Source organism: Xiphias gladius, chromosome 5, assembly GCF_016859285.1.
Source record: "Xiphias gladius isolate SHS-SW01 ecotype Sanya breed wild chromosome 5, ASM1685928v1, whole genome shotgun sequence".
In the NCBI taxonomy this organism is placed as follows: Eukaryota; Metazoa; Chordata; class Actinopteri; order Istiophoriformes; family Xiphiidae; genus Xiphias; species Xiphias gladius.
The window spans coordinates 13,087,388-13,106,573 of record NC_053404.1 but is presented as its reverse complement, the minus strand read 5'-3'; the positions used below and the strand labels follow the sequence as shown (position 1 = coordinate 13,106,573).

Below are 19,186 nucleotides of genomic sequence, written 5' to 3'. Positions count from 1 at the left end.
AAAAAAAAAGGACACCTGGAGTTGTTCCTCACAACAAAAAGGCAAAAAGGGATTGGACAGTGCATTCAAAGACAAGCACATCATACACTTGATGGGAACAGGAGTTGGTTTGGTCACTTAGCATAGTTTGTGCATAGTTATAAGGCATCAGTCAAGCAGTCCTTCAGGTTGCCTGTGGCTGTGAGAGACAATCTGCAGAGAGGAAGGTCTCATTCAGTAGAATGAGACCCCCCCCCCCCCCAAATTAAGAGTCTGGCAAAACCCTGAGCGAGTTGAGTTGCGTTGAGTGGAGTTCCAGGTGAATAACTGACCTCCAATCTGGGAGGGAAAATACCCTAAGTTCAATCAGCACTGGAAGATTCAGATACACAAAAGGGCCCTCACAAAGGGGCTAATTTCTAGAATATCTTCGCAGGATGTCTTGGAGATGTCATGGAGATGAAGCTGCACATCAAACACCATCATTATGTGGGAGTGCAAGAACACATTTTAGCACAGGTGGAGTTACTTAGGGCATCTGGTGTGTTTGAATAAGATTCAGCTCATGGCTTCAACAGTGGGATGACAATTTAAACGAGTGGTTCCTCACATCTGTGCTTCGAAGGCAAACCTTGGAACCGACATGATACACTTCAGTTCAAGGGAAAGAAACAAACAAGGAGATTCGTAAACAGTCTTCTTAGAGGCAGCAAAAGGACTGGGGTTGTCACATTTTTTTTTTTTTTTTTTTTACATGATGAAGAACACAAATGCAACATGGTATTACTCTAAAGTCTTAGGAAGGTCCCATACTCCAGTTGTCTCAGTCAATTCAGTTCAGAACATTCTTCAAATATTCAAATGGCACTTCAAAATACCAGAAAAATGTCTTCTTTAGTTTCACCAACAAAAAAAGTGTTGTGTTTAGTCTGTAATGCCAAAACTACAGTGGACAAATAAATAAAACAAAGCAAATAACAGAGTACAGCAGTAGCCAAATGAGGTATCTATGTATTGCTCTATGCCAAAAAAAGACGAATTAAAAATTAAATAAATTAAATAAAATCAGTGGTTTATCAAGATGGGAGGCAAAAGCAACAAAACATAAACAAGGTGTTAGGATCAGGTGGGGCAGCAGCAGGGCTGCGGACCATTAGATGCCCCACCCGGCCCCCAGTGTGTGTTGAGGCCTTGAGGCCGGGGTCAGGGGTCAGGGGTCAGGAGGTTGAGGTGAAAGGGCACACGGGGAGTGTCAGGATTCTACTTTTCCCTGAGGTATTTCTTTGGAACTGGTTCCTCCTGTAGCTGTGTTGCCTTCTCTTCGGGCGGCAATTTCTTCTGTATCGGCGCCAGCTTTGCTGGGTTCCGCCTCCTCGGAGACAGAGGTTTGTTCCTGCTGTAGGCCACCCCAGCTGGCCTTGTTCAGCCCCATGTGGCCCAGCATGGTCTGAGACAGACGTGTGTCGGAGAAACGAGCCCACTCTGCAAACAGCGGCTCCGCCACATACGTCATGAAGCCTGAAGTGGGAGAAGAGGGGGCAGATGCAGATTAAGGCTAAATATTCAACACAACATGTAAGTGAATGGTGAATACAACACAACTACTTACCTATTTGTATGTTGCCAACTGTGTTCGTCTCTCTGTCACAAAGTGGGCTGACTTCAAGTTTGTGCTTCTTTTCAATATCTCCTACAGGAGCATAATGAAATGTAATACATGCAATTAATATATGAACTATATTACCAAATACAAATGGTCTACTATTATAGAATTACAGAGAATAAACACAGAATGAACAGAGAACTATAGTAATTATAATAGTTAAAAGTGTAAAATGAATAACTAAAGGTGAATGACAAACAACATAAGCAAGCAGCAGAAATGTAGATAACCTTGTTGGAAGAACTCCTCGGTCACTTTCTCACTCCACTGTTTGCTCAGCTCCCAGGGTCTGCATGGGTTACAGATGTCCGCACACTTCAGAGCCATCTGCAAAGGGTGGGAATAAAAACAAAATAAGAGCCCGCCATTTTGCAAAGGTTTTACAGATGTCGTGTCTCCATGGCAGTGAGGGTAACTGACCTGCAGGAGGAAGTGTCGGTGGCTGGCATTGCTCAAGCACAGGTTCTCCTCGTCCAGGTGCATGCGAAACCTGGACAAGTACTCATTCTGTCTGCTGATGTCTGTGGCCAGGATTAAGGAACCCAACTCCCTCTCCATGTTCAGGCTGAGGGGAAAGAAAGCACATTTTTTTGACAAAATAAACAGTTGTTTTTTTTTATAAATCACAAACTGTGACATCAGCATTTTCTCTATACAACAAAGTAGAAATGTCCTTTGAAATAACTTCAATTTCTGAAGCAACATGTATAACCTTCCATTGTGTGCTGTGTAGCACAGTGTATTGCAGAGTTTTTTTGGGGGGGGGCACTTGGCAGCAATTCAGTGTCAGCCTGACCTGTCCTCAGCAGGCAGATGGGAGAACAACCCAGTCTCTCTGAGCAGGCCCACTGCTGACTTCCAGTGGTGATTTTCCAGAACTGAGGTACTCTGAGTTCAAAAGGAGAAATTGTGCACAGAAACATACATTTTCAGTACATTAATATGTAATTTCTGGCAGGCTGAACAGTGACTGTTATGAGCTCACCCTATAGAGTGTAGCTAAATAGTGGTCAGTCTTGATGAGGAAGGGCTGGTTGACCCCAGGATGGTCCAGGTCATGAGTGGCGGCTGCTACCAGTCCCAGCAGAATGTCACAGGATGTCAGAGACTTTGCAAGCTATAACATGATTACAATGACTGATCATTAAAATGCAAATACTCCCTTACTGAAGCACTCTCAGATCTGGAAATTATACACTGACAAAATCTCTGTATGAGACCAATGTAATAAAATTCATCAGATGGATTAATGGTGGTTCAGGAAAGCCTGCACTGTGAGTCTTGTATTGCTGGAGCAAAAGGTCTTAAGCTAGAGAAGATCGAAAAGAAAGAACTAAAGCAATTTTCCTTTAAATGTAGAAAATTCAAGCAGTCCTTGTCATGGCTTACAACCAACTGAGTTAAAGGTAGTTTCTCTAGCTAAAAAGAACAAAAATATCTTGTTTGCATGTCTCACCATGGGTTCCTGCAGGTAGCAATACATGGCTTGTGTGACATCTGCAGCGTGGACAGCGTTGTGGTAGGGGTTGTCGCTATGGTAGTCCTCCTGGACCATGACCAGGAACCTCCAGAGTTTGACCATGTCCAGCTGAAAGAGCTCCATCAGCCCATACTGGTTCAGCAGGTGGAAGGTCAGGGTGATCAGGCCGTTTCCTGCACAAGACGTCAGATCAGATTGAGCACTCTGCTTTCATGTGGTCTACTTCACCTTCTTCTCATTTTAAATGGTTATTTGTTTGTGATTTTTCATTCAGTTTTCTTTGTAAAGCACTAAGCACTGTGGTCCTTTTTCTCTTGTTTTTTTGAGGTTCACAGTCAACATGTCAAGACAGGTACATGGCAGAACCTATCCTGTAGCTGTAGCACATTCTGATCTATTGAGGCTGCTGTCAGTGCAGAAAAATGTATGTCTTTAATATTCTCCCTATATGAACGTGTACAGGTGGTTCAAAACAAAGAGAGTTTAAAAAGTTGCTTTTTTAAGGCCTGTCACCAACACCAACGGAAAAACTTTCTGTTTACGTTGCTGAATTGTCAAACTTCACCATGGCTACATTGGAAAAGTTATCACACGTCTTGTGTCCTCTTCAACAAGACCCAAAACCGCATGAAGATAAGGTGTTTTTGTCTTTACAAAGTAAAATGTAGTGATTCAATGACAGAGTTAATTTTCATACAGTAAATCCTCTGTGTTGGCCATCCAACAGATGGCACCATTGGTAACACTTTGAATCTAAAGTTGAGCAGATGCTGGACTCTCCAGTCAGCGCTGCATTACTTCTGTTATCATGACTTTTTAAAATAACTTCTGAACAGTATTTTAGATCATATTTTACCTACCATTTGTCAACCTATCAAAGAGGAAAATGTCAAAATTCCAGTTCCCGACTTTTTCCAGCATGCACTACAAGAGAGGGAAAAGAGACGCAAAGAAGTAGTGATGTGAAGTCTCATCAAAGCAAGTCATGTGCATTTCTATAAGTCTCATTCTGGCATCGTTATATAAAGGTGGATGTCATACTCTGGCCTGTCCAGTGTAGTCTTCATCAAGGATGTGGAGGGGGATCTGCTGGGGGACTCCTCGTAGCAGGCGGGATGAGTGCAGGTACCTCTGGAAGCTGAGTAGTCTGTGGACCCTCCTTTCAGGAGTAGAGCTATCCGATGTGGACCCACAGCCCAGCCGTGCTGCACACACAGACATACACACACATAAATATTTTACAAAACATATAAAATTTGATGATGTAGCATGTGAGAAAGGTAACCATTTTTAGCCTAATGAGCTTGTTTATTTCACAAGCTCACAAGCTTATTAGGCTCGGAGAATCATTTGGGTCACACAAACTCAGTGGAGATCTGATACGAACACAGCGACATACAAACAGTCGCTGCTGACACAGCCGCCCACTCATAAGCCTTTCGTCTGGGATCACACAGCAGACATGCTTTGTCAGTGGTCTCTCACACACACACACACACACACACACACACACACACACACACACACACACACACACACACACACAATCCCACACAAAAGCACTGTGTGAATAAACCAGGGCTGCAATCCGGAAACACGTCAGCATTAGGTGGGATTACTTTTGGGTGCCCCCCCACCCGCCCGCCCTGGTCTTTATCATCATGTGAAATACTGTATAAAAGCAGTACACAAACATCTGTCAATCTTGCTGGAGAGGAACAAACTGTGTGGAGTTACAGCTTGATAAAAGCTGGAAAGTCAAGGTAATTGGCTGTGATTCATACTCACTGTGAAGAGTTCGGAAGTCGATGCAAAAGTATGGGTGGGAGCTTCTTCGTTCCGGTTCAAATCCAACCTGACTTCTCACTCTCACATCTCCTAGAAGAAATTAGCACTTATTTCCTCAAGAGTCATGCTACTTGAAAAGAAATGAATGTCTGAATGTGCAAGGCCAAGTACTATTTACAATTCCTTTTTGCATCTTGCTTAAGTGCCACAAGGATGGGCTTTACCACAAGACAATGGACAGAGCACCACATTAACATACAGCTGAAACCCTAACCCTTTTTAAGCAAGGCTCTGTTCCACTAGCCTTAGTCAGACTATATTTTTCATCACAGAGAGTTTCTTTCATTGATCCTTCTGCAAAGCTGAAACTGATTCTGGTTTTCTGGAAATATTCTGAGATTGATAAGAATTTACAACTCATTAATACTCTCCTCACTTTACTTAATTGGCAATTTTGCTAATGTTATTTCTATTTTATAAACTGTATGTTGCTTTTGTGTATGTTACTGTCCTGCCTGATATTTTGTGATAATTGCTTTTTTTGAAATCATTATGCAACATTTGTTTTAATAAGTACTACATAAATAAATCTTACTTACTTAGAACTGTAAAGCTTAGTAAAATTTGAGTGGCTTGTCTTTTTTAAGAAAAAACAATGGGTTATTTTGTTAGAATTCAGCAGCAATATATCCTTTGAGTTTTAGCCAGAAAATCTGTGCCCAAGCCTCATGGGACCTGTAGTAGTTGAATGCCAACGAAATCAATCTTTTATCTTTGTTAAAATGACATGTTTTTTTTTTTGTCGACATGGTAATGGATAGGCATTTGGTGTAGCTCAGAGTCTTATCAGAAAACCCTGTCATCATGATTCAGCTTTTCATAAGAATTAGGAAATAATCTATTTTATACTAAGAACTGAAAGCAAAGGGCTTCACCTCTCTGTTGACTCAGTTTGGTAAAACCCATCATTTTGGTATACTGAGAAAACTAAAACAAGCAAAAGATGTGATTTTGTAAATATTATTTCAACCCTAGTCTGGTGTATACTATCCATATGCGAGCACAGTCACACACAAACACACACTCACATCTCGGAAGAGAAAATCCAATGGACAGACAAATCGATCAAACAGCTGAGCATGAAATGCCATGTCAGGACAGTCTGCTCTACTATTAGTACTCAGAACCAATGAGAGTGATTTATAGTCCAACTATGACTGTTTTTATTAATCAGGCAGAGGAACAGGGACAGGCCAGATGGCGGCCGGCCTGCTTGTAGACTGTGTCAGGAGAAGTGAGAGCATAGTGAGGTGACAGGATGATGCTGTGACACTGACGCAGTAAAATGCTAGTGTGCCGTTCCAGGCAACACTTTATATATGGCACGACTTTATATGGCAGTATATTGATCAAGGTGCTAAACAGTGCAGTGGTATGTTTCCAGCTTGGCACTTCTGGTAGTGTCATGTGTGCATCAGAATTAAATTCAAAGCAGTCATACAGGTATGTTCCCCCAACAAGCATGTTACTTACTTGCAAATAGAATAGTTTGAATACTACACAAGCTCCTATCAAAATACCAAAAACTAAGAATTACAATTCAAGGCATAATGATGCTCAATGTATATACATGTATATATATCTGTCACATCTGCAGATGCATGTGCTTGGCTTCAGCACATGTGTGTGCTTGTGTGATTAGTGTGTTTTAAGAGTCACAGGGTCCATGTCTCCCCTGCGGTGCATTACTGCTTGCGCACTGGGGTGGATGTAGGTCATGTCATTATAACTGATGTGGTGAAAGCTCTGAGTCCTGCTATTTGAAAGCACATCAGCATTAACTTGGCGGACTGAACCCTGGCCCACGCAAACACCAGCCTGCATTAGTGTGCCTCTCCTCACACTCAATTTAATATAAAATATACAGAGACAGATGCTTTACGCTGGTGATGTATGAGACTGCTATCATACTTAGCCAAGTAAAAATGATTAAAAGTTAAAGCTCCTTCAGTCAGCTCAATAAATTGCTCTTACTGTGACTAGATATATGTGGCAGCAGTAAACTCAAGGGCATTATCAAGCTGGAGAGGAGAAAAGTATAGCAATATTATGTGAAAGCTACAGTGGACAGGATTTCAACAAAGACAATCAGTAAACGCTAAACTGCCCCTGCTGTTTAATGCTCCCTGCCTACTCACTAACCTTCACAGTAGCAATCTGAAATCTATTAACAACACTGACAGGATAACACTGTGAGCAATTCTACTTTCTTTCTTTGTTGCTGCTCTCTCCCAGCCAACAACATCAGGTCTATGAATTTGGGTGGTAAAAGTTGCATGTGAGGGCACATCTGTGTGTAGAAGACTGATTTGAGTGATACACCCAGGCTCTAATCGCACCATTACCCCCAATAACCTTATTGATTAGGAAGCCAAGGCTGATCTGGCTGTTTCCTAGATGCATCTGGCTCCATTTGCCTCACAGAGCTATGAGCCCTCCATCCTCCCATCCATTTTCTAAACTGCTTATCCTGTTTAAGGGTGCTCAGGGCAGCACTGTGCAATGGAGACACACGCATTCAGTAAGTAATCACAGACTCATTTACATAAACATAAAAAACACACTTTGCCAGTGAACCTTTTACTCTGTTTACGGTTCAAAAGAAATTCTGTGCTCTTAAATCGATCAAACTTCAAAGACCCTCTACTCTACAGATACACAAAACCTAAGACTACTGTGATTGAAGGACTACCAAAAGGCCAAGGATTGAGTGGTCTTTGGATGCACTCTAGTGGATCCCCATGTCTTTATAATCTTTACATCCCCCTCTCCATTTCTGATTCATCCATTTCCCATCTCACTACTTTTTAAGCCACTTTGTATTATTAACGGAAACGATGGAAGAGATAAACCAAAGATGTCTTGAAAGATGTTGTGTGTGTTTGTCTAGTGAATATGCATGTGTGTGTATGCAGTAAGTATGGCAAAACACTTACCTAGCATACGAATGTACAGCGCTGTCTGGTCAGAGCTGTCGTAGGAGATGGCCCCTCGTCTCTGAACAAACAAAAAGGAACATTATCAGCACCTGTCCAAGGTTTATACCAAAATAATGTTGCAAATGTATTATGGCAACAACATAATAGGTCCCAACAGTGGTTGTTATGCCCAAAATGATCAAAACCTCATACCCAACGAACACGTGTCAAATACACAAAATACAGGCAATTTTTATTATGCATTTACAGAGCTTGATAAATGTGGGGGGGGTGTAATGAGGCACTACTCTTGGTGCGTGTGTGTGTGTGTGTGTGTGTGTGTGTGTGTGTGTGTGTGTGTGTGTGTGTGTGTGCATAAACCTTTATGCTGATAAACGTGTGCCAAAGGGAGTGTTGACTTGTCAACCAAGTTTAGTGACCATCTGCGAACTGAGAACCCATTGAAAGTTGATATAATCTAGATTTGGACATTTAATTTTTATTTTTTTTCTTGACAATGTATACGGAGGAAACACGAAAAAACAACAAACTAGCTGAATGTGAGGCTAAAACGGAGTAAGCATGTCTTGTCAAACTTGGAGAGTGAACTGGAGAGGTGAGAAACTTTGTAGTTTCCAGTGTTGTGCTACTATGTTTAAGTGTTTGTTAGAGGTAAATGCTGCTCATGAAAAACTGAACAGTAGCAATTTCCTCTATACTGAGGAACTGTATATCTTTATGAACCAATTAATCTACTTTGGAAATCTCACCATTGCATTTGAGAGTTAGTAATCTCCTTCCGTACTCTACAGAAAATGTGTTTGAACCAAAGTGGTGGATCTCAAGTGTCAAGACTGAGTATTCACAAACCTAACACTACAAGACAACTACAAAAAAAAAAAAAAAAAAAAAAAAAAAAAAAAAAGGATCAAGACAGGCCAAAATGGCCATGATCCTTAATTTTTCCCCAGTGCTATGAAAATACAGCTGCCATATCATCTACATGATGGTTTGTGATCATGTATGTTCAAAGCCTGGAAGGGCAAGGATGTCCAGCCTGATACAAACTTGTCAAACATTTCCAAACACAAATTTGTGGCTCAAATTCCTAATGGTGTACCATTTTTACCACCTATAATCATTCACTCCTAAGCACAACGTAATAGATAAACTAAAGGGAACTGCTGCTCTGAGATCAGAAATTCTATTCTAATAACATTATAACTCCCTTTTTAAATACTTTTCTTGTTGACATACCAACAATAAACAAAATGGCACAAGAAAAAAAAAATCTAGGTTTCTGGAGCCAGAGTTACCAATGACCTACTGTGAAAATAAACAATGTTATATTTGGTTTGAATAAGGGTGCTTCTGTTGACCTCAGAAGAGGAACAAGTTGATAAGTTGTCTCTTTCATCTTCACTTGCATACCATTTAGTGCCTACAGTATCACTCACCAAGAGGCAGCCACAGCAGCAGAGTCATTAGCACAGTGGTAGTTGTAGCAAGTATAACAGTGGTTACTGCATATTTGCTATGTCGCCAGACAGCTGCTCTGGGGTTACACTGAGGTGTTGGCTCACCTCTCTGTGCACTCTATACATCCTGGCCCCTCTCCAGACCGATTATCCACTCTCCCTTCTGGGGCTACCCTTGTTTAGGGTTCGACAGGGAGCTTGCATGACTGGCCGGTTGGCTCACTGACTGACTTGCTGCCAGACTGATGGACTAGCTGTATAGTAGTAAACATTGTTCAAGAAAGGACTATCGTTTGGCCCGGTGATAGCCAACTTGTTGACTTGTTGGCTGACAGAATAACAAAAGGGGCTGACTGGACGGATAGCTCAGAGCCAACTATGGCCACCCCCACACCAACCAACCTGCAGGGGTCCCCTAACCACTCTTCTAAGAAAACCAAAAAGTTTTGAAGTTATACATCCACATATTCTTAAGAGGGCTGGAAAATAATTTCTATAAAGCTGAAAAAATTAAAAAAAAAAAAACTGGTGAAAAGGTGATGAAAATCTAGACAAGGTCATACTATGGCCCTACAATATAGAGACTGAACCAGAGCACAGTGATTGGGCTTATATATCTATGCATATTCTGGGACTATTTAATGACGACCGCCGACTGGTGACACTACAAGCAATCATAAATGTACATGCTTGTATAGTCATTACTGGATATCCTTAGGATTACTGTGAATCTCTTACACACACACACACACACACACACACACACACACACACACACACACACACACACACACACACACACACACACACACACACACACACACAAATCCAAAGCTAATATTTTACCGGCTAGCAAACAGCTTGACTCAGGGTGGGTAATCTGCAAAGCTGTATTTCAGTGTCAACAGGCCTCTCTGTTTACACACAGCACTGGTGGTTAGTGTGAGCATTATAGATTGTGTGTATGTATGCAAGGGCTGTGTGTGTCTGATTTAATGTGTATCTGTGTGAGTGTGCATGTGTGTAAGGGAGTTGGTATAGGCCGTAACATGCGTGGGAACTGTATAATGCTGGCTCTAGGGCTGGGAATGGAAGAGTGACCAGCCTGGCCAACACTTGCCCAAACAAACCTTTTGGCCAGAACTTGCCGCAAACACACACACACTCTTACTGGGGCAGACACCAGTTGGCACTTAAGGGGATACTGGCATGTGCTCCCTTTTAAGCTGTAAGAAGGCAGTGGCAGAGAAAACACTTTGTCAATGTCAAATTCCCACTATGAACAGAGTGGAAAGTCACATTTTACCCTTGAAGTGGCCAGCCCACAACACACACCCTTGCCATGCCTTGCAGTGCCAACACACACGAAACCATACGCCCATGGTCCTGTCATGGTCCAACTCCAACATTAACTTTACTCCCTTTGTAAGCTGTGTGTTTTCTGCATTTATGTTTCACATTGGCGGGTGATGGGAAATAAGGGAGACAGAGATGCAGGATGTCAAAGGCAGGACTTGAACTTAATGTCATACATGCGCAATCATTTTTGAAAGTTAACTTGTAAGTTTGATTACTCTGATGCGCCATCATTCTTTACACATCCTTATCAGATATTTCAATCACATGAAACATTAGGAATGTAGTCCAACAGTGGTTAATCTCCTTTTTAAAATGCCTAGTCATTTGAGCTGCCTGTCCAATCTAAAAGTTTTTCACACTGTATTTTGCATGTTAGCATCACTTAGCATCAAAACTTTGTAGATAAAATCTTTTTTTTATTTTTTATTAAAGTCACAAGCCAGTTTTGTATGTTGTGTATTTTTGTATTTTTATTGCATCTTCAGAAAAGGGGTTTGCAACATTTTAATTAAGGCTGTGAGAGACAGAGAAAACGTATGCTTGCTAAGTTGATGTCACAGTAAAATGACTGGCTCAATATGTGTATTTCATGCAAGAAAACTAGAGAGAACTTGACACTTTGTGCAACTGCCTAACAATAAATCCCTCCCACAGGCCAGCTTACTACTGGAAAGGTTTGACTGTGATGCAGCTGCAGGAGGTATTGACTTAGTGACCAAGAATAGTGACCGACTGCTAATTCCTTTGTTTGATAAAAACTGTTTTCCATCTACAGTAGATCTGGTTATTATTCAAACCATTTTAGTCTGTGGGTCAGAATTAAATTTCATAAAGTAAATGAACTGGTTATACAAAGACATGCAGACCACAGGCACCGCAGAGGTGAATCTCAATCCTCTAAATAGAAACATGGGTGGTACAATGCCCATATCACAGGTTCTTATCATGGTTGCTTACAGGTGTGTCACAGCACAGGTATCCAGCTTAATGGAAATCTACCAGTTGATCATAGGCTGACTGAAGAAAAGCACAGATAAAAACATCTAAGACATCATCAATGGGTTTTTTATGAGATATCTGAAGCTTGGATTTGGGCTTACACCTCAACACCATCTTTGTAAGAGCCATAAACAAAAACAAAAAAAAATGTCCTAACTTTAGGATGTCTAGACAGAGCCGTGCAAAAAATAGTCTGAGACATCTGTTAATCAAGGAAATACACTCAAGTAACCCTTAAAAATCTCCCGATGAATGAGTCTCAAATTGCCCACTAGGGCATACATTACTAAGAATTGAAATTGAAACAGTAATTTTTTGTAAAAAAAACATTTAATTTAAAAAGAGAAACTGTTGGATTTTTCAAATGACATTAATACAGTCTGAGTTTAGGGACTTGTGCTTTGGCTTCACTGCTGAGCCGTACTGGTTGCCAGTTTGCAGTTGACCCACAGCCTTTGGCATCATACAAGGCAGGGCTGGGATTGAAACGTCTACCTATCTGTTGGCCTAATGCATTTTTTTCCCCACTTCAGGCTCATGCAGAACTGGTTTGCAAAGGGAGAAATTTGACTCACATGGCTATCAAGGAATAAAGTCATCATCTATCCAAATTTTTTGTCAATTTCTTCGAGTCAGTGAGCAGCTTACTCAAAACTGACTACTAGTAAACACAGTATGAAATGAACCCATAAATATACTTCAAATTAAATTACCCTTGGATATTTTTTAAGAAAAAAAAAAAAAAGGATTTACAACCATAGGAAGCACCGAATTGAATTCAGGCAAAAATGTCGAAATTTCTTTCACAGGCATTGTATGTGCATTCAACTGGTTAAAAATGTCCCAAATTATTTGCAGACCACATTTTTTTTCTCTTTCATTCAATAAAACTTAATAAATTTAAATAAACTCTACTCTTATTTCTGAGGAAGATATGGAAACATACTTTAGCCAAACACCTAGAGTTGCAGTCAATTGGTGTTTGATCGCAGCAAGCCAAATTCAGTTTTGTTTGGTGTTCACTACAAGCATAACAGCCTTTTTATTGTGCTCCCTGCTATTCCACATAACCTTGTTAACATATGGCTCTGTTTCTTATCTCCTCTTAGTCTCATTAACTGGGGTCATACCATTCAGGTTTCTGAGGTAAGGAGGTCACATGATGTCAAAATTTCTGACTGTGTGTAACCCCTGGGCTTCGATGTTTGTCATTTTCTGACTCCTGCAGTTAAATAGATGCAAACAACATCACAAAAGGTTCAGAAATGTGAATTCAAGTGACCTTACTGAAATGTGGTAAAATTCTGCAAGTAAAGGTGTGTTGAATATCTGCTTTTTCTTCCCATGAATGTTTGCTCCAAGCAAACAGACTAATGTAGTGTGTATGCGCGTTTAAATCAAAAAGGCAATGGCTGAGTTGCAAGAACTCAAATTCGAAACAGCTCAGTAGCTTTTTCAAACATCCTTTGGTCATCATAGCATTGTGATTGAGCTGATATTGTAGTCTTAGGCTCTTTGAGTGGTATTCAATGGTCCAGTGCACAATGGAGCATTCTCACCCCTCCTTGTTTCAAACACAGACATAAAATCTGCCTTTATTATGTCATTTAGCTCTAAAATAGGGTTTTAGCTGAAGACAGGACTATTGTATAGCCAGTAAGTCAACTGGAGCCAAGCAAATGAGGAAGCCAGCAGTATTCCTATAAACTGACAAATCAGAAACAAAACAGTTCACGCACACCACACATACACATGTAAATTCGCAAGATAAAAGCCGCGGGACTCAGCACGATTTCATAAACTGAAAGCTTCCTTCTGAGTAATGACCTCTTGCAGTGCTGTGCTGTGTGGGATGGCACATTCCAGTAACTAAGTGCTAGGCCATAAAGCGGACAGGCTTGGGGTGAGTGAATATGAATGTGTGTTTGTGCAACAGCCGCTGCATACACAAAAGACCTAGATGGAGTCTACCTGTCGTAAGAGTGTTTTATGTGAACACTGTCCACTCTGACATACTCCAGCTGCAGTGAATGTTTGAGAGAGGGCTGCTGGTTTAAGGAGAGGCCTGGGGTTAATTGGCCCGTTGCCTTACTCGATGAATGACAGGGCAGTGTTGTCGCGAAAGTCCAAAGCAGCATGCCTGTCAAGCAGTAATATATCTGCAACCAATGTTTTTATTTTTTAACAGCAGGCAAAGTGTCATAAAATAATTTAAGCCTTCTTTACACTGAGAGCTTTAAAAGGCCTTGTTTAAATGTGCTTTTAGCAGCGCTCTATGAAACAAGTAGAGTTAAGGGGTGGGGGAAGGGGGAGACTCGCTTCATATTCTCAGAAGCATTCTACCCTGTTCAGGAATTTCATTAATTTCAAACATCATCCCCAGGCTCTAATTGCCCCCCTCCCCCTGGAAGTATTAACCTTCTGAGAAGGGCAAACAAAACCCAGTGCACCTGTGGAAAAATATTCAGGGTTTAAAAATAGCAAGGCGGGTAAATAAATTCTCCCTTCCTGTATAGGGTCATCTCTTATGTCTATAGGACTACAGTAAATATTCAGCCAGAGCAGTTGGCCCCTAACATTGTGTCTGTTAGTGTTTTGATGTGTAGCCACATTCTCACGGCCAATTGCATTCGACACTGCAGCACAAAAACAGAATGGTCATGTGATAAGAGGGGGCCCTTACAGAGAGAGACAGACAGGCAGAGAAACAAGGAGAGTGTGTATGTGTAAATGAAGACAGGATGTAAGGTTTGTTTTAGGTATATTTACTAAATAATACACATCCTTGCTTACTAACAAACAGTGCCATGCTTTCCAGCTCATTCACCCAAATTTTGTAGAAAACCTAACTTTTGGCAGTGCAAGGGTTAAAGTTTTTGTGAAAGGTTGTGAAACACCAGGCTCAGAGTCTGAACGGCTCCTTCAGCATTCTTACCACATCCTGAAATGAAGTCAATCCGATGGCAATGCGCAGAAAGAAAAAAACAAAACAACCTTATCGGTTCAGTTAAAAATCAACAAAGTATCTCCCTCAGAAAGAAGCACTGTAGTGTATTCCTTATCAGGCTCTGCACAGAAATATCCATAGTGTGGATGAAACAAGCAGCGCTATCTTGAACCCTTACGCACAGGCCTATCATCATCTCCTGTGCCTAAAGATCTAAAATGAGAAGGAGTCAATCTAGGGTTAATGGCCAACGTACTCTTGATAGTATTTCTGCCTGTGATATGATGAGGAGGACTGAGAGGACAGCAGATCAGTGTTTCCAGTCTAAGCTGCTTTTTTCCCCATTATCACCAAAAGCCATGCTACTACTCAGAATGCATCAATATTGTGCATCTGTTTATTGATTCTTGTATTTCTGCTGGATAGTTTTTCTTTTTTGAGAGAGTTGTCAATTACACGGCCTCATCAGAACAATGTGACTGTGTGTGAGTGTGTCACTGGTATCAAATCATGACAGCCACCCACATGACAGAGAAATATGACATGTGCGGTGGCTGAGATGTGTGCAGTAATGCCAACCAACCTTTATGGATAAATAAAAAGGTGTGATTTGTATTAGATGGGAAGCACATGATTCTTTGCTATGTTCTACTCCTTGTCTTGTACTCCCGGTCCTTTTATTCTGTGCCAATACTCATCTCAGTGCTGTATTTACCCTTAACTCCAGAAAAGTTAGAGGGTACTAACATGCATCGTTATGTACAAGCAAAATTCAAATCATCCTCCACCTCACTTTTAGAACTTAATCAACAAGCAGCTGACATTCATTGTAATAAAAACAATAGAGGGACTGTAATAGATAAATGAGCCCATTTATTTAATGGCGTTGCTGTTTTCAACGCCTCTTCAACAGCATATTCACACCCAATCATAAGCATTCCATGACCACAGAGTGACATATTCTTCTGAGACTCTGTCGTGTACTCAACCCTACTCTTTCATCCTCTGTTTACAAGAGGAAATGTCTCCATCTGCGAGGGAAGGGGAGGGAGGTAGAGGAGAAAGAGAAAGAAAGAGTGGAGCTTGTAAGTGAGCAGAACAAGAGAAAGAAAAGAGACTGAGACTCCAGCCATCTGTGAGTCTGGCAGCAAGCCAAACCAATGCCCACAGTGCCCAGGTCCATGCCTAACTGCCTCTTTCTGCAATGGTAGTCCAGCCCTGCTTCCACAAACAACAGGCCTGTGGAACCACACACAAAAACACAGCAGCCACCAAGGACAAATGCACCCTTATGGTCATAAATAGGGCCCGAAAAATATTTGTAGAAGTTTAATTGCTCTGTAACAAACACTGAGTGACATTGCTGTATGTCTGCATGAATGTTCACCAATTTCTGTCAATGTTCAGAAATAAAAAAAAGACAAATGACAATGTCATTGGGTCTTTACTTTGAGTTACTGAACCCCTTGCTGTCACTGTCTTATTATTGCACTAAGTGCAAGTGTTTGTAAACAGTGTGTTATTTAATGGTGTCTCCACAAAAATGACATGTGGATCATTACTGTTTCACTGGAAACTCACTTAAGACTTCAGATCCACTGCTTTTTGGAAAAGACCCTTTTTCCACAACAGAGAAGTACAAGAACAGCACATCTCACACCTACCAATTGAAAGTGAACTCTGGCCCACTTGAGAAATCAACTTGTGAGCCTGACCAAGAGACACAAGCTTTACACCTGTGTTTGTACTTAGAGGATGAGCAATCAAGCATAATGCCAAGATGGATTTTCTCCATTTTAGCATCATTAAGGCGCAGGACAGCTCCAGGACCTTGGATTAGTTATATAAATCTTCCTAACTAAACGCAAAGTGATGATGGATAATTACTTCAAGTATGGAGTGAATGGATGGATGGAAAACTGAACTGATGATCATAAAACTCATGTCCAGCCAGTTTATCCAACATTTCATGAAACCTTCTGGAAACACTAATAACCCAGTAAAAAAAAAAAAAAATAAGACCACTAAGGATGAGCAACACTGAGGGTCTTTTGATAGACAAGGTTATGGTATGCTATGGAATGCTATGCATTAGTCTTAGAAGAAGCTGCCTGTGATGGTGTGGTAGGTTCAATGCGGACACACATAGATGGTTATGTGGAGCAGTGTCCTGCAAAAAGCACTAATGGACAGCCCAGTGAAGAGGTCGCTCACACAGTCAAAGACAGTGACTTAATGCTTAGTCAAAGTATTTGAAGATGCCATGCAATGCTGTGGGAGTTTCTCTTTATGAGCAAATACCAGGATATGACCCAAAGAAATGGAAATACATTGTGCTGCTTTTGTGCAAAACTACTGAAGCAATAGTAAGGATGGTTTTTTTCCCTCCCATTCTAAAAATTGTACCACTGTGAGGAAGGAGTTGACTGACTCATGACATGATGTGCAAGTTCTCTCTGAACAGAGGTTGCAGGCACACATGTTACAGTTAGTTAAGCAAGTGCTGGCCTACTGGACAACGGCCCAATGGATGGTTCATCTTCTGAGACCCATGCTGATACATAACAGTGGCTCAATATTGGGCTAATACATTGGGAATGCATTGTACTACTGTGCCAGTTTTCCTGTGTACATGAGAGTCAAGCAAAACGTGACGCCACAAAATGTGGAGACTGTTTTTGTGGCCAACAGCTCTTTTCTGTCACCGCAGAGGAGAAATACAGGAGGTAGGCTTACCAGAGGCACAGTTTCAAGAGTTCAAGACTCTGAGATAGCAGGAAGTTCAAATATGACACAATGATTTATGTTTCTTCTGTTAATGTGTCAAGGTTTGTTAACATAAATATCAATGTGGCACGTTCCTTCTGACAAATGTGTAAAGTCCCAGGAGTATAGTGGCATACTTTAGGGATCACCCTATCAGTGCTGAAGTGTAAGCCAAGAGGGCCTTTATCTGTAGGCAACATGCACAAATGCAAATTGGTTTTAGGAGATGGCTAGTTGGTGTATCTTTTAGGTCTAAGAGATAAGAAAATGTTGCATGCATCTGTGCAAGTGAGTGTTCACTGTGTGTGTGTTAGGGCCCAGATATCCAACAACCACCTGCAAGATTCCTGTGGATTATTCATATATTTGTTTAAAAGGTGCCTGTTCAAAGGCCTGTGTGATTCCCCTGGTCAAACCCACTGTGCCTAAATGATGCAAAAATTAAGATATGTTAAAGAATTTTTAATTTCCTTACCTGTGAAAGCTGTCTTGGATCAGGAGCCCCGAAAAGGGAAGAGCTGGAGCTGAAACTAATGGCTCCCCTCCGGCTGAGGACATGCTTGGGAACCGGCCTATCTAGAGGCAAAACCGGCAGCTGGTAACATACTTCCATTGAATTGTCGGGGCTGGATCCGCATCAAAAATATTAAAATAAATAAATAAATAAATTAAAAAAAATAAAAAAAATAAAATAAAAATATATATATATATATATATATATTATATATATATATATATATATATATATATTATATAATGAAAAAGATAACAAATGCAAAGCGAAAATAGATGACCGGTGAATTAGAAAATCTCCCAAAGCCGAAGAAATCTTTCAATATTGTGGAAACGATCTGCTATTGAGCTGGAAAGTATTTCTGTTCATTATGAGTGACTCAAAACTTGTCCAGATCGCATTTACTGATGCTGCGTCTTCTCTACCTCCACCGTTTCACCTCCTTGGGTGTCATACTGTAGGAAAAATAATCCTGCTGTTGTTGCATTTGCTCCTTTCCTTCTTATTTTACTCAAATCCGGGCCCACGGACGACGAGACCTTCTTGCCATTTTCTGGGTCTTTATGAGAACGCTTCCTCATTTTCAAAGCAGAAACAAAGTCCGCTCGTTTGCGTTTCGTGGCGTTTACAGACCCGCATATCACATATCCCGAAATGATAACAAAAGCCACGACCACTTTCAAAAAATGTCATCAACATATCATGTTGTATGCAACACCGGCGGATGAAGTGAGGCAGCTTCAGGATGTTAGACTTGGTCAGCCGTGGCCGGGAGGTTTTCTCTCATTCAGACTTACACCGCTGGCGAAATATAATCAACATGTAGGGCTTTTCCGTCTTTTTCAGAAGCTGCATGATGAAAGAGCAGTTGTCTAATTCACCGTTGACCGTAAAGCAGAAAGTGTCTGGCTCAGAGAGGGGAACCCCGACGATCATCTCATTCACTGCGATTCCGGTGGGTTTAAAGGACACGTAAGTGCACGCAACGCTAAACTATCAGCCAAAAACGACAATTTCACACCCTAAACTCTCTTTATTTCCCTACAACTACCTACCTATCGTCTAAACATTAGGCTACTGTATGGTTTTTAAAGCGCACACACCACCTGCCAGAGATGGTGCTGTTGGAGCGAGCAAAAAAAAAAACGCCCTTGTCTAAGCTCGGCCAATGGCGTGGAGGCAGCTCTTGTAACTTGAATGCTGACTGGACAACGTCACTTAGGAGGTATGAAACG

General features: G+C 41.1%; 1 protein-coding gene across 2 annotated transcripts; it reads right to left on the bottom strand.

Annotated features, from left to right (window-relative positions):
• Positions 1 to 239: 239 nt before the first annotated feature.
• Positions 240 to 18,095, bottom strand: pde7a (phosphodiesterase 7A). Of its 2 annotated transcripts, none has more exons than XM_040126881.1 (12): positions 17,913 to 18,095; positions 7,907 to 7,967; positions 4,911 to 5,000; positions 4,164 to 4,327; positions 3,983 to 4,046; positions 3,099 to 3,295; positions 2,628 to 2,759; positions 2,439 to 2,530; positions 2,063 to 2,207; positions 1,873 to 1,969; positions 1,589 to 1,669; positions 240 to 1,497 (listed from the first exon to the last, which is right to left on the bottom strand). In XM_040126881.1, the coding sequence occupies exons 1-12, from the start codon at positions 18,048 to 18,050 to the stop codon at positions 1,232 to 1,234; spliced, it is 1,527 nt and encodes a 508-aa protein (XP_039982815.1). In that variant the 5' UTR covers positions 18,051 to 18,095; the 3' UTR covers positions 240 to 1,231. The 2 variants fall into 2 exon arrangements, with proteins under 2 accessions (XP_039982815.1, XP_039982816.1); XM_040126882.1 differs by having other exon boundaries at positions 4,911 to 4,997.
• Positions 18,096 to 19,186: the final 1,091 nt, after the last annotated feature.